Consider the following 15,033-nt stretch of genomic DNA (forward strand, 5'->3'; position numbering starts at 1 on the left):
TTAAAATAAATTTCAATTTCGGGCAATTTTGCGCTAAAAAGTTTTTGAACGCTGAATTTTTTTCTTAAATATTTAAATATAGCTCATTATGCGTCCTAGCAACAAACAGTCTTAAGAGAAAATGTGTATTTTAAGATATTGCAGAACATTTGAAAGAAATGAAAAAGAGCGTGTGCAAAATTATTGAGCATAATTGATTTTTAGGTGCTCTTTTCAAAAAGACCATTATATTTCGCAACCAGTAGGAGATAGTCACTACACTCAAGTCTTTTTTACACGGTTTGTTTCTTTCGATTGCTCAAGAACGGTGCAACTTGAGGACCATTTACAAACTACGTGACGTATATCGGTCTTCTCCCAAATGTATTGAGAAATAAATGAATGGACCCTAAGTTGCCCCGTTCTTAATAACCGATAAAACAAACCGTGTAAAAAGTATTTGAGTAAAGTTGCTTATTTTAGTATATTCTGCTACTTTTTTGAAGATGTTTCGGCTTATTATCTTATGTGTTCGTTCAGAATAGCTATTGAATTTATCATATCTGATGTACATATTTTGTCGATAGGTAACCTACTTTGCGCTGTGCGCTCGATATACCCTGTGATTGGTGCTGTAGGCTTGCGTTCGGATGATCAACTGCTAGTGTCTGCCGGGAAGGACTTCGTCCTAAGTATATCCGTTGCTTTCCTTATCTCCGTCCCGTTTCTTAGGTAGGTAGAATGACAGGTAATCAGTGAGTTTTTACCTGGTTCCTCATTGTATAAGTTGAAGATAAACCGAAAGAGTTGATAAGCAATCCTTTTCAATTGTTATCAGCAGACTATTTGTTGATAAATGAAAGTTCGATAAAAATTTGCTTTCGGATAAAATAACATTATTAGTCGAATATTTTGCAAATTAGAGACTATATTTCCGACAGCTTTTAGAGAGCCCATGCTGTAACTATATTTTATCTACAGTTAAGCAATGTCACATTTAAAATCGTTTTCACATAGAAACTTATTACTCAAACGACATCAGATTAACTTGAGGTTTATCGGCGATTTCTGGAGTGAGCTGTGAGATCACAGTGCTTAAAGCCTTCAACCAAAGTGCATTTAGCGTTGTTGAACCAGTTCGAAATTTATAGATATGACCGAGCTGTTGATTAACTAACTGAAAAGTCTCACTTTGCCCGATATCTTTCGCTTCTACATGCCAACCTTCTAGGTTACATATTTTCGATGGTTCGCGTTTGTAGTCACTTCTTTCATTTCTAAAATAAATTAACCGTTTAATAGAGCTGTCTGTTTTAAATAAAATAGCAATACCCTTTGAATGTTTTAGGAGAGAAATAAATTAGCGAATTTGCCCATATCTGTACCCAATACCGCTGCCAGGAAGACACAGTAGACTTACGTCTGTGCTTCATGAGTGTTTTCCGCCTTAAGCAACCTTGGAATCCTAGAAGTTCTCCATCAGTTTCGAATCCTTTAACACCATCAGAACTGCCAGTTGATGCGGCATCTGCAGATACTTTATTCTCCATTACCGAATCATCAAGCAAATGCCGAGGTTTGACAAATGATTCAGTTAATTGAACCGAACTTTCAGTACTTTGTACAGTTGTACACGAAATTTTGTTAAAAATGCTGTAAAATTTGAGTAAAACATTAGTAGAGAAGTACAATTATTACGGTACCGCCATCCAGGGTGACATTGGGTCACGGGGTTAAGATTATGCCAAAAACTAACAATGTTTGTTTATAAAAATATAGTAGGTCTATGCAAGTTGATGGCTCAAATTCAAGATAACTTATTTATTCATAACGTGGAATGAAACACAAATAATATTAGCGATCAGTTTGGCTTAAAAAGGGTTTCAAACTATAGGGTCAAAAATACTGAAAAAAAAACGTTTACAATAAACGTTTATGTGGGACAAACCCCAACAAGAAATCGCATCAACTTGCTATTCTGAAGATAGATAAAGTATTAATTTACAGTGTATTGAAAGGTTATTATACTTTGGGCGGCTTTTGATTACGAAAATAATTTTTTTCTAAACTTTGCACTTTCCAAGCTTCACGTGGTGAGATTGTGCCAAACTATAACAATCGGTTCGGCTTGTGCAATTCACATATACAATAAAATAGGTCAGTGTACATCAATACATTTGCATTGTTTTTTTTTTGTATGGGCTTATCACTTTGACTACAACATTATTGATCTATTGTAATGTTGCCCGGGTGTATGCTGTATTCTGCACTGCATTTCTGTGCTTTATCGTTATTGAGCTTTATCGTTATTGAGCTTTATCGTTTTCATTGTTTACTAGCGTGTATAATATTTCGGCAGTATTATATTTAGATTGCATTATCTTTTTAGGAGCAAACAGTATCGTAAGTCTGCTAAATAATTAAAATTCATGTTTACTTTTTCTCTAGAAATATCAGATCCTTTGAATAAACACTTTAATGTGAGACAAATATGCTATACCTTATATATATATATTTATATATATATATATATATATATATATATATATATATATATATATATATATATATATATATACTAGCTGACCCGACAAACTTCGTATTGCCACAAATTAACCTGTGTTGTACATAAATCATGAATCTCGTCCTGAATGATCTAGTGTTACTATAGATAGTTTTTGTGGTCTTGATAAATTTGGTTCCATTTGCTTGATTAGTTCTAGAGTTATGAGGAAATTTGTATTTCATTTGTGTAGAAGCACCCCCTCTTAAAGTTGGGAGGGGCCTAATTCCTAATTCACCATAGAAAATATTTTTGCCTCCAGAAACCTCCACATGCCAAATTTTGTTCCATTTGCTTGATTAGTTCTCGAGTTACGAGGAAATTTGTATTTCGTTAGTATAGGAGCCCCCCTCTTAAAGTGGGGAGGGGTCCTTATTTACCATAGAAAATATTCTTGTTCTCGAAAACTTTCACATGCCAAATTTTGTTCCATTTGCTTGATTAGTTCTTCAGTTATGAGGAAATTTGTATTTCATGTGTATAGGATCCTTCCCTCCTAAAACGGGGAGGTTTCCCAATTCATCATAGAAAAAATTTTTGTCTCCAAAAACACCCACATGCCAAATTTGGTTCCATTTGCTTAATTACTTCTCGAGTTATGACGAAAATTGTGTTTCTTTGGTACAGGAGCCCCCCCCTCTTAAAGTGGGGAGGGGTCCTAATTTACTATAGAAAATATTCTTGCCCTCGAAAACCTTCACATGCCAAATTTGGTTCCATTTGCTTGATTAGTTCTCGAGTTATGAGGAAATTTGTATGGAAGCCCCCCCTTTTAAAGAGGAGAGGAGTTATAATTCCCCTTATAAAGAGGGGAGGGGTCTCAATTTACCATAGAATAAATTCTTGTCACCGAAAACACCCACATGCCAAATTTTGTTCTATTTGCTTGATTAGTTGTCGAGTTATGCAGAAATTTGTGTTTCATTTGTATGGGAGCCCCCCCTCTTAGTGGGGGGAGGGGTTTCTAACCATCACTAAAACCTTTCCTGGCCCCAAAAAACCTCTACATGCATATTTTCATGCCGATTGGTTCAGTAGTTTTCGATTCTATAAGGAACATACGGACAGACAGACCAATCTGTCTGTCTGTCTGTCGGGATGTTCTTTATAGAATCAAAAACTACTGAACCAATCGGCGTGAAAATTTGCATGTAGAGGTTTTAGGGGCCAGGAAAGGTTTTAGTGATGGTTAGAGACCCCTCCCCCCACTAAGAGGGGGGGCTCCTATACAAATGAAACACAAATTTCTGCATAACTCGAGAACAAATCAAGCAAATAGAACAAAATTTGGCATGTGGGTGTGTTTGGTGACAAGAAATTATTCTATGGTAAATTGGGACCCCTCCCCTCTTTAGAAGGGGAATTAGGACTCCTCTCCTCTTTAAGAGGGGGGGCTTCCATACAAATGGAATACAAATTTCCTCATAACTCGAGAACTAATCAAGCAAATGGAACCAAATTTGGCATGTGGGTGTTTTTGGAGACAAAATTTTTTTCTATGATGAATTGGGACTCCTCCCCACTTTAGGAGGGGGGCTCCTATACAAATGAAATACAAATTTCCTTATAAATCGAGAACTAATCAAGCAAATGGAACCAAATTTGGCATGTGGGTGTTTTTGGAGACAAAAATTTTTTCTATGATGAATTGGGACCCCTCCCCAATTTAGAAGGGGGGGCTCCTATACGAACGAAATATAACTGGAGATCTAATCAAGCAAATGGAACAAAATTTGGCATGTGGGTGTTTTCGAGGGCAATATTTTTTATGGTGATGCAGCGTCAGTGCCCAGTACGGGTAACATTGACCACCGGTGGCCGCGACTGTTACCATTGACCGAAGCTGCGCGACAGCGACAGTTTTACCTTTCTGTACGGCTGTAAGGTTTATTTCTATGCCAGTCTCAGGGGCAAGCGCAAATGTTTGCACATGGAAAATAACAAACATTGTACGTCGAACGTGCGATGGGAGTTAGCTTAGTACATGTGTGAGGGGTTTCGCGCGCCAACTGAAACTCTCATAGAACTTAAGTTCCGCTCTACTCTCTCTTTGTTTTTCTCAGCAGCTGCTCTAGTACTTCTTGCTACGAGCAATTAAAAGCTGTTATAAATACGGGCGGCAACGCCACGAGCAGGGAGGATGGTAATTTAAAATCTCAAGTGAAAAGTGGATCCCCCGGTGGGGGATTCAGATTCAGATGGATGGTAATTGTAGTTTTAGGAATAAACCAGGAAACCAGGAAACCAAACACCAAAAATGTGCTTTTTTTTATCTCCGTAGCGTTTAGGCTACATCTCCGTAGCGTTGAAGCTACAGTGAATTCTCCCCACTTTAAGAGGGGGGGGCTCCTGTACCAATAAAATACAAATTTCCTCATAACTCGAAAACTAATTAAGCAGATGGAACCAAATTTGGCATGTGGGTGTTTTTGGAGACAAAAATTTTTTCTATGATGAATTGGGACCCCTCACCACTTTAGGAGGGGGGGGGGGGGGTCCTATACAAATGAAATACAAATTTCCTTATAACTCGAGAATTAATCAAGCAAATGGAACAAAATTTGGCATGTGGGTGTTTTCGAGGGCAAGAATATTTTCTATGGTGAATTAGGACCCCTCTCCACTTTAAGAGGGGGGGCTCCTATACAAATGAAATACAACTTTCCTCATAACTCGAGAACTAATCAAGCAAATGGAACCAAATTTGGCATGTGGGTGTTTTTTGAGGCAAGAATTTTTTCTATGATGAATTTGGACCCCTCCCCACTTTAGGAGGGGGGGCTCCTGTACAAATGAAATACAAATTTCCTCATAACTCGAAAACTAATCAAGCAAATAGAACCAAATTTGGCAAGCGGAGGTTTTTGGAGGCAAAAATATTTTCTATGATGAATTAGGACCCCTCCCCACTTTAGGAGGGGGGGCTCCTATGCAAATGAAAAACAAATTTCCTCATAACTCAAGAACTAATCAAGCAAATGAAACCAAATTTGACATGTAAGCGGTTTTGGAGGCAAGTTTTTTTTCTATGGTGAATTACGACCCCTTCCCCTTTTAAGAGGGTGCTCCTATACAAATGAAATACAAATTTCCTTATAATTTGAGTGCTAATCAAGCAAATGGAACCAAATTTGGCATGTGGGGCTTTTAGGGGGCAGAAATTTTTTCTATGATGAATTAAGACCCCTCCCCTGTTTAGGAGGGGGCGAAGGGGTCCCATACAAATGAAATTCAAATTTCCTTATAAATTGAGAACTAATCAAGCAAATGGAACCAAATTTGGCATGTGGGAGATTTTGGAGTCTTGAATTTATTTTATGATAGTTAGAGACCTCTCGCCCCTGTGGTAGGGGGATATGGACTCTCATACAAATAAAACAGATTTTTTTGCGAAACTCAAAAACTAATCGAAATCTAGAAATTCGAGACTCTTCCATAAAACATTAGTCAATAACAAGACCACAAAAGCTATCTATAGTAACACTAGATCATTCAGGGCGAGACGGCCGCAAGTGTTGCCGGTGACCCGTCGTCGGAAGCGCCGCCCACTGGGGGAGGCAACTCCTCGCAGAAATCACTACTGTCTAGGTTTATTTGTTTTCCTAGGTCTACCTGGGTTTCCTGGAACGAGCGATAGCGAGTAAGGAGAGGATCGCGAAATGGGACTTTCCACAAAAAAGTTTTCCGTGAAATGGTACATTCCACTTTACGTTTTTCGCAAAATGATATTCGGCGAAATGTTGTACAATCATGGCGAATATTACTATCCGCTTTCTGGCTATGCAATGAGGGGACAGGGGAGTTGTTTTCTACTTTACTGTATAATTTGTATATTAAACTACCCATTCCTGGTAACTAATAAGCATTAACATAAGCAGCAAATCAGCGTATCTGGCATTTTATACTGCACGTTGTTGTATATTATGTTTTTGACTGCATAGGTGTTGTAAATTGGCATCTAAAATTGTATTCAAATTCTTCGTGTCGGTAATTAGCTGTAAATTAGCATTGTCAGCACTATAAGAAGGTTATCAGTAAAGTAGCTGTATATTTTGCCAAAATAGCATTTAATTAGCATTTAAGGCGACTTAAATGCTTATTAGCCTACATTGAAGTAGCATTGGTGATACTTATTAATTACCTGGGATGCTTTCATAGTTACGTAACTGAATCATCTAAGGTTGAACTCCTCAGAAACTTGCAAAACTCGAGATTGTGACAAAGATCATCCAAGATTCATGATTTATGTACAACACAGGTTAACTTATGGCAATACGAAGTTTTTCGGGTCAGCTAGTATATATATATATATATATATATATATATATATATATATATATATATATATATATATATATATATCTATACCTATAAAGAAGGATTTCTGTCTGTCTGTCTGTCTGTCTGTCTGTCTGTCTGTCTGTCTGTCTGTATTTTGTTCCTTATAGAATCGAAAACTACTGAACCAATCGGCGTGAAAATTTGCATGTAGAGGTTTTTGGGGCCAGGGAAGGTTTTAGTGATGGTTAGAGACCCCTCCCCCCACTAAGAGGGGGGGCTCCCATACAAATGAAACACAAATTTCTGCATAACTCGAGAACTAATCAAGCAAATAGAACCAAATTTGGCATGTGGGTGTTTTCGGTGACAAGAATTTATTCTAGGGTAATTTGAGACCCCTCCCCTCTTTATAAGGGGAATTATAACTCCTCTCCCCTTTAAGAGGGGGGGCTTCCATACAAATTTCCTCATAACTCGAGAACTAATCAAGCAAATGGAACCAAATTTGGCATGTGTGTGTTTTTGGAGACCAAAATTTTTTCTATGATGAATTAGGACCCCTCCCCACTTTAGGAGGGGGGGCTCCTATACAAGCGAAATACAAATTTCCTCATAACTCGAGAACTAATCAAGCAAATGGAACCAAATTTGGCATGTGAAGGTTTTCGAAGGCAAGAATATTTTCTATGATGAATTGGGACCCCTCCCTACTTTAGGAGGGGGGGCTCATATACAAGCGAAATACAAATTTCCTCATAACTCGAGAACTAATCAAGCAAATGGAACCAAATTTGGCATGTGAAGGTTTTCGAAGGCAAGAATATTTTCTATGATGAATTAGGCCCCTCCTCACTTTAAGAGGGGGGGCTCCTGTACAAATGAAATACAAATTTCCTCATAACTCGAGAACTAATCAAGCAAATGGAACCAAATTTGGCATGTGTGTGTTTTTGGAGACCAAAATTTTTTCTATGACGAATTGGGACCCCTCCCCACTTTAGGAGGGGGGGGCTCCTATACAAACGAAATACAAATTTCCTCATAACTCGAGAACTAATCAAGCAAAGAGAACCAAATTTGGCATGTGTGTGTTTTTGGAGACCAAAATTTTTTCTATGACGAATTGGGACCCCTCCCTACTTTAGGAGGGGGGGCTCCTATACAAGCGAAATACAAATTTCCTCATAACTCGAGAACTAATCAAGCAAATGGAACCAAATTTGGCATGTGAAGGTTTTCGAAGACAAGAATATTTTTTATGATGAATTGGGACACCTCCCCACTTTAGGAGGTGGAAGCTCCTATATAAGCTAAATATAAATTTCCTCATAACTCGAGAACTAATCAAGCAAATGGAACAAACTTTGGCATGTAGGTGTTTTTGGAGGCAAGATTTTTTTCTATGATGAATTAGGACCTCTCCTCACTTTAGTAGGGGGGGCTCCTATACAAATGAAATACAAATTTCCTCATAACTCGCGAACTAATCAAGCAAATAGAACCAAATTTGGCATGTGGAGGTTTTTGGAGGCAAAAACATTTTCTATGGTGAATTAGGACCCTTCCACACTTTAACAGAGGGGGCTTCTACACCAATGAAATACAAATCTATACCTATAAAGAAGGATTTCTGTCTGTCTGTCTGTCTGTCCTGTGTTCCTTATAGAATCAAAAACTACTGAACCAATCGGCGTGAAAATTTGCATGTAGAGGTTTTTGGGGCCAGGAAAGGTTTTAATGATGGTTAGAGACCCCTCCCCCCACTAAGAGGGGGGGCTCCCATACAAATGAAACACAAATTTATGCATAACTCGAGAACTATTGCTTGATTAGAACCAAATTTGGCATGTGGGTGTTTTCGGTGACAAGAATTTATTCTAGGGTAATTTGAGACCCCTCCCCTCTTTATAAGGGGAATTATAACTCCTCTCCCCTTTAAGAGGGGGGGTTTCCATACAAATTTCCTCATAACTCGAGAACTAATCAAGCAAATGGAACCAAATTTGGCATGTGAAAGTTTTCGAGGGCAAGAAAATTTTCTATGTTGAATTAGGACCCCTCCTCACTTTAAGAGGGGGGGCTCCTGTACAAATGAAATACCAATTTCCTCATAACTCGAGAACTAATCAAGCAAATGGAACCAAATTTGGCATGTGTGTGTTTTTGGAGACAAAATTTTTTTCTATGATGAATTGGGACCCCTCCCCACTTTAAGTGGGGGGGGCTCCTATACAAACGAAATACAAATTTCCTTATAACTCGAGAGCTAATCCAGCAAATGGAACCAAATTTGGCATGTAGGTGTTTTTGGAGGCAAGAATTTTTTCTATGATGAATAAGAACCTCTCCCCACTTTAGGAGGGGGGGCTCCTATACAAATGAAATACAAATTTCCTCATAACTCGAGAACTAATCAAGCAAATAGAACCAAATTTGGCATGTGGGTGTTTTCGGTGACAAGAATTTATTCTATGGTAAATTGAGACCCCTCCCTCTTTATAAGGGGAATTGTAACTCCTCTCCCCTTTAAGAGGGGGGGGGGCTTCCATACAAATTTCCTCATAATTCGAGAACTAATCAAGCAAATGGAACCATATTTGGCATGTGGGTGTTTTTGGAGGCAACCATTTTTCCCATTATGAATTAAGACTTCTTACCTTTTTAGGAGGGGGGGGGCTAAAACATTAATCAATAACAAGACCACAAAAACTATCTATAGTAACACTAGATCATTCAGGACGAGCCGGTCGCGAGTGTTGCCGGTGACCCGCCGTCGGAAGCGCCGCCCACTGGGGGGCTTGCAAAACTCGAGATAGTGACAAAGATCATCCGAGATTCATGATTTATGTACAACACAGGTTAATTTGTGGCAATACGAAGTTTGTCGGGTCAGCTAGTATATATATATATATATATATATATATATCATTTGTCATTTATTTAAAAATTCATTGGATACAGTGCGGTCTTAATGAATACTAATAATAATAATAAAGATAATAGTAGAACAAAAACTTAAATACAATCTACCTTAGCACAAACGCTAAAGAAACAGTCAACTATGTTTTAAATTTTTTAGGCGTAAAAGTGTTTAGACTAATCTCATGTTTTTAGTCTTGACCTTGAAATGCGGTCATACATATACATTAGTATTTTTTGAAACGGTGGTTCTACAATATATTCTACAATATATTAATAATACTTATGTTTCAATAGTTTTCGAACAAAAAAGCACTTTTACATTAATATTTTGTTTTGAAACGGTGGTTTTACAATTGATGAAGGGACGGTAGGGGAAAGAAATGAAAATTTTTGGCGATGGGGGAGAAAGAGCGGAAAAGCGAGGAGGGGGGGGGGGGGGGTTATTGGTAGCTACGCTTAACAAGTAGTCGTTTTGACTCCTACGTTTTGTCCAACGCTGGAAGGTGCATGGGTCGAAACAACCTATAATCTGAGATTATAACCGGATTCGAACCCACAACACCCGCCAGTGCATGTGGCTCGCTGGTACTTGTACCTTTGAACCATAGAGGCACATATTGGTTCAACAGTTTACCGTCTCATTAGGTGTTACAGAGACCACAGTTCGCCGGAAGAAGCTGCAGAAAACACTTTCTCAGGGCAAACATATAGTTTTAGCGTTGGAGAGGAGGTCCTATAAACTTTAAATGACTTGTTTTGCTTATTAGTAAAATCAAGTTCTATTAATATTTTTTGAAACAATGGTTCTACCACAGACAAACAGACGAGACATTCGCGTTAATTCCATCGTCCAACCAAAAACCACTCATTTTTTCAAAAAAGCATTCGCAACATGACCACACCGCGGCGCGCGAGTGCTGCTTCGAGTTTTCAGTTATAAAACCATTCAAATGTAAAAACCCTTCAGCGTAAAACCCTGCAAATGCAAGCTACTCCGCGACATGCATAACAGAGGATGCTAGTGTGCAAGCAAAATGCGTAGGACGATGGTTTTCAAAGGATTTTCTTCTATGTGTCATGTCAGTTCGTCAGTGGTTCTACAATTGATGAAGGGACGGTAGGGGAAAGTAATGATTTTTTTTAAATGGAGGGGAAAGAGTGGAAAGGTAAGGGAATGGGGGGAAAACGTAGCCACGCTTCGTCGCCCATTTTCCAAAAAAAAATGATTACTTTCCCTTACCGTCCCTTCATCAATTGTAGAACCATCGTTTCAAAAAATATCAATAAAATATGTTTGACCGCATTTCAAAGTCAAGACTAAACACTCGAGGTTGGTCTAAAATCAAGTTCCCCAAACGGGTAAGGCAATCAAAAATATTGATTTAGGATTAAGGTTAAATTAGGATACTTTTTTCGCTTGTCTGGATGATCCAATCCTGCAGTTACTGCAGTTTCCGGTAAGCGGCTAATTTAGTTTTTCCTGCGACACCCTGAATCTTGACACTTTCTTAGCTGTCTTTCAAAACAACGTACAGCTGTTTTAGAAGTCATTTCCAGAATTTTCATTGTTAAACACAAGTTATGACAGATTTTTGAATAGCCTGCTTGTGGTTGCAATATAAACATGTCGGATATCTCAATTCTCCCGACGTTTTCGCAAAAACAGGGGTAAAATACATCCACACGAATAACGAAAACCTTGTGTAACTATTTAAACATTGTCGTTTTTGTTAAATTATACTATATTTTCAAGTGCGTCAAATAAGTAACATTTTGCGTCAAATAAGGCACATTGCAAAATTCATGCGTTAATTTAGGAACCCCGAGCATCTCACAAAAACTTGATACAATAAAAAGAATTCAATGCATATTTACTGTTTGTTTATTTTTTACATATTCTTTGCTAGTCTAAGAATTCAATGCATATTTACTGTTTGTTTATTTTTTACATATTCTTTGCTAGTCTAACTATTGCTGTTCAAAATCTTGATTGGCCAAATCGTTATTTTGTAATTAATGTTTACAATTGAAAATTTCTTAACCACGTCAAATTTGGTGCTTCCACGGTACATGTGCATTGTTCATAGATACGCTACTATTTATTAATTAGTTAATTAACTTAACTTTATGTTTTGGCACCATGTCTCCCCTAGAACGGGTAAGATTGTGCCAAAGTTCATGTAATTTTAATATAATTTAACTATAACTGGCAACCATATCGAAAGCGGAACGCTCTGTATAATAGCTACGGAAAATAGCAAATAATTATTGTTTTATACCAAAATTATCACTTCTACTAGCGCTATAGTTTTCGTACTATAAAAAAGTCTGTGGATGTTTTCCTGCATACACTCCATGATTCCAAAAGAAGAACTTCGTTTTTATTGCGAGCAGGCTTGTCCTGCACTCAGTGAACTTATTTTGTTTTTTTAACTGTAGCACCTTAGCCAAGCAAAATGCGAAAATATTATATATGGGTCATTTATAGAGTAAATTATTATCCATAAGATTGCTGAACTAAGTATTGCTCTATCTTTAGTATTTACGGCGCACTCCCAGTTCACACTGGCATCGCACCTTAGACATAGCAGTGTGTAAATGGTCTTGATTTGACCACATTTTATTTTTTGTGATATTGTACTCTTAAACATGAGTGCTGCTATGGCTTTGAAATTGAAAGTGACCCTGAACGACTGCATCAGATACGTGTACAACATTAATCGCCGAACGTCAGTACGTCATTTGCAGAAACAGCTTTCGGGGTGTCCCTTCCGATGTTTTACGCCTTTCTACGCTATTCAAATCGTTGCGTGATAAAATAGACCATGGTAATTCAAAAATCGACGTAAAAAACCGCGTTAAGTCAAAGTCGTTGAAACCGACCAAACTCAAAAATCGCTGAAAACTCCGCGTTAATTGGAAAAATGATGTAAAAAACCGCGTTATTCAAAAATTGCCATAAAAAACGCGTTATTTCAAAAATCGTAAAAAAACGTGTAAAAAGAGACTTGAGTGTAAGCACCGGTTGTATGAAACAAACCTGGATATTCGAAAATTTTCTTGTAATTGCGAAAATTAATATCAAAAAATACGCCTTGTTTATAAATTTAATATAATGGTGATAGTACTACAAAAAAGCAAAGCAAAGCCTAGGTGCTACATTCCGTTATCGAAACTTGACCATCTGTTTTTTATACGACAGACTTAGCAGTCAGCTGTTAGAGTGCAGGACAATTGCATGGCCAGTTGCTGCGATCTTATTGACTCTAACAGCCTCTCCCGGGGGCTCCGTAGCCGCAAGGTTACCGAATCTGCTTTGACAAGCGAGTGATCGTGGGTTCGAATCTTAGTAGAATCAAGCCATTCGATGTCAAGTGACTTTAGCATGGGTTTATTCTCAGGCCTCTCATTTACCCCTTCCTTCCTGCTGAATTCTATATGTAATGTCGCGTTACTTCACGATATAAATCACAAGTCATTACGGTTTCGAACTACGGTTTATTTATTCATATCAACGTATAACAAAATGTGGTCGCTTGTATCTTCTCATTACATTTCGGTTTCATTAGTTCTAAGGAACTTTTAATATCTCTTCCAAGCATTAGGTGCGCTGGTGACATGCCGGTAGAACAGTGCGTAGCTTTCCTGTACCCCATTACAAAATTTGAAACGATACAGCAAACACTTTTGTTTTGTTCACGTAAGTTTTTCAGCAGGGAGGATTTGGAGGTTTTAACTATATTCTCTGCAGCACCATTTGTAGCGGGATGACCCGGACTTGCCAAACTGTGGCGGATACCATTGGCTGATAAAAATTTTTGTACTTCCGCCGCTACAAATTGGGTTCCATTATCGCTTACTAACTCATCAAAAATTCCAAACCGAGCAATACATTCAGACAGTTTATCCAAAACAAATTGTGAGTTGCAGGTTTTTGTGGAAAAAACCTCCACCCATTTCGATAAGGCGTCAATAATAAGCAAATAGTACCATCCTTTCACCGGTCCTGCAAAATCCACGTGAATTCTACTCCAAATTTTGCTTGGTGGTTTCTAAGGAATGAGCTCAGCTTTAGGGGGCGAAGCGCTATACAGTAGACAACTTGAACAATTTTTAACAAAGTCTTCAATCTCTTTATCGATACCAGGCCACCAAAAGTTACTTCTGGCAATACTCTTACTTTTTACAATACCCAGGTGTGACTGGTGGAGTTTCGTCAACACGCTCTTCCGTAGCGTCGTGGGAACTACAACTCTGGGTCCACGCATAATGACGTTACCTTCCACTGATAGCTCATTGATATACCTTGAAAAACGGATGATTTGGTGGAATTTGGCCTTCCTTTTTAGTCAAAAATATGAGTAGTTTTCCAAGGTCTGCATCCTTTTCAGTTTCAACCACTAATTTATCCTTCGAAATTAATCCACATTCGTCCGCATTGATAACATTAAGATACGAGTCTTCCTCTTTCCAAATTTTTCAGGACTCAACTGGGAACCGAGAAGCAAAGTCTGCAACGTCATCAAACTGGCAGCAGGGTTACCGTTGATACGCGCCTTTCAATTGCTCTTAAAGTTTTAAAAATAATTGCTGTTTTTTGAAGATCGGTTTCATACAAGTGGTACAGCTGTGTTATATGAGTGTCACACTTGCGGTGTTTTATCAAGTTTAGTGATTTCGAGTGCAAATTAATTAAATTTGAAATAAAAGGAATGCTCCTTGTGGAATATTGTGTTCTATAGATATCTTAAAAGGCCTTATCGCTTTGCAGCAGTGGTCGTGCATGCCTTGTGCTAAAAATATGATTTCAGTGTGTTAAATTATACCTGCTACAGTGCTCGTGAAGGACCGTTAATCATTAGTTGTGAAATATGTTGCTGAAACTTTTAGACCAATGCGCTTGGTACTACCGCCGTCACTCAGTTGTGGTACTATACCGTGGACCCCCGTTCGTTTGACCATTTTTAATCTGAACACTTTTTAATTTGAACCCCGCTGGTTTGCACGACGTGCAAATTAAAAATGGTTCAAATGTCATTCTCAACATGACATCATTTGTTTATGTAGACAATGCACATAAACACGATTTGTTTGTACTGACCTAGTGTGTTTAATCGGTTTCACATTTCGTTTTCCTAACGATTAAGATAGAAATTCGATCAGAAAATGCTATATTCGCACTATTTGCTAAAGTGGTGGAAGGACTGAGTGTATTGATATGCGTTTGATTGCGTAAGTGTGGGTGGTGCTCTTTCTCGATCAGGCGAATTCGTTTTATACACGGCTAT

General features: G+C 38.1%; 1 protein-coding gene across 3 annotated transcripts in view; it reads right to left on the bottom strand.

Moving 5' to 3' along the window:
- Nucleotides 1-921: 921 nt before the first annotated feature.
- The window catches only part of LOC128742487 (ras-specific guanine nucleotide-releasing factor RalGPS2), a 66,985-nt gene continuing 52,873 nt past the window's right edge, over nucleotides 922-15,033 (bottom strand). For all 3 annotated transcript variants that reach the window (XM_053838864.1, XM_053838865.1, XM_053838863.1), the window contains 2 exons: nucleotides 1,312-1,632; nucleotides 922-1,256 (listed from right to left, as the gene is read on the bottom strand). In XM_053838864.1, the coding sequence (XP_053694839.1) occupies nucleotides 1,004-1,256; nucleotides 1,312-1,632 (574 nt within the window). In that variant the 3' untranslated portion in view covers nucleotides 922-1,003. The remainder of the gene's footprint in view (nucleotides 1,257-1,311; nucleotides 1,633-15,033) is intronic.

This window comes from Sabethes cyaneus, chromosome 3 (assembly GCF_943734655.1).
Source record: "Sabethes cyaneus chromosome 3, idSabCyanKW18_F2, whole genome shotgun sequence".
Taxonomy (NCBI): domain Eukaryota; kingdom Metazoa; phylum Arthropoda; class Insecta; order Diptera; family Culicidae; genus Sabethes; species Sabethes cyaneus.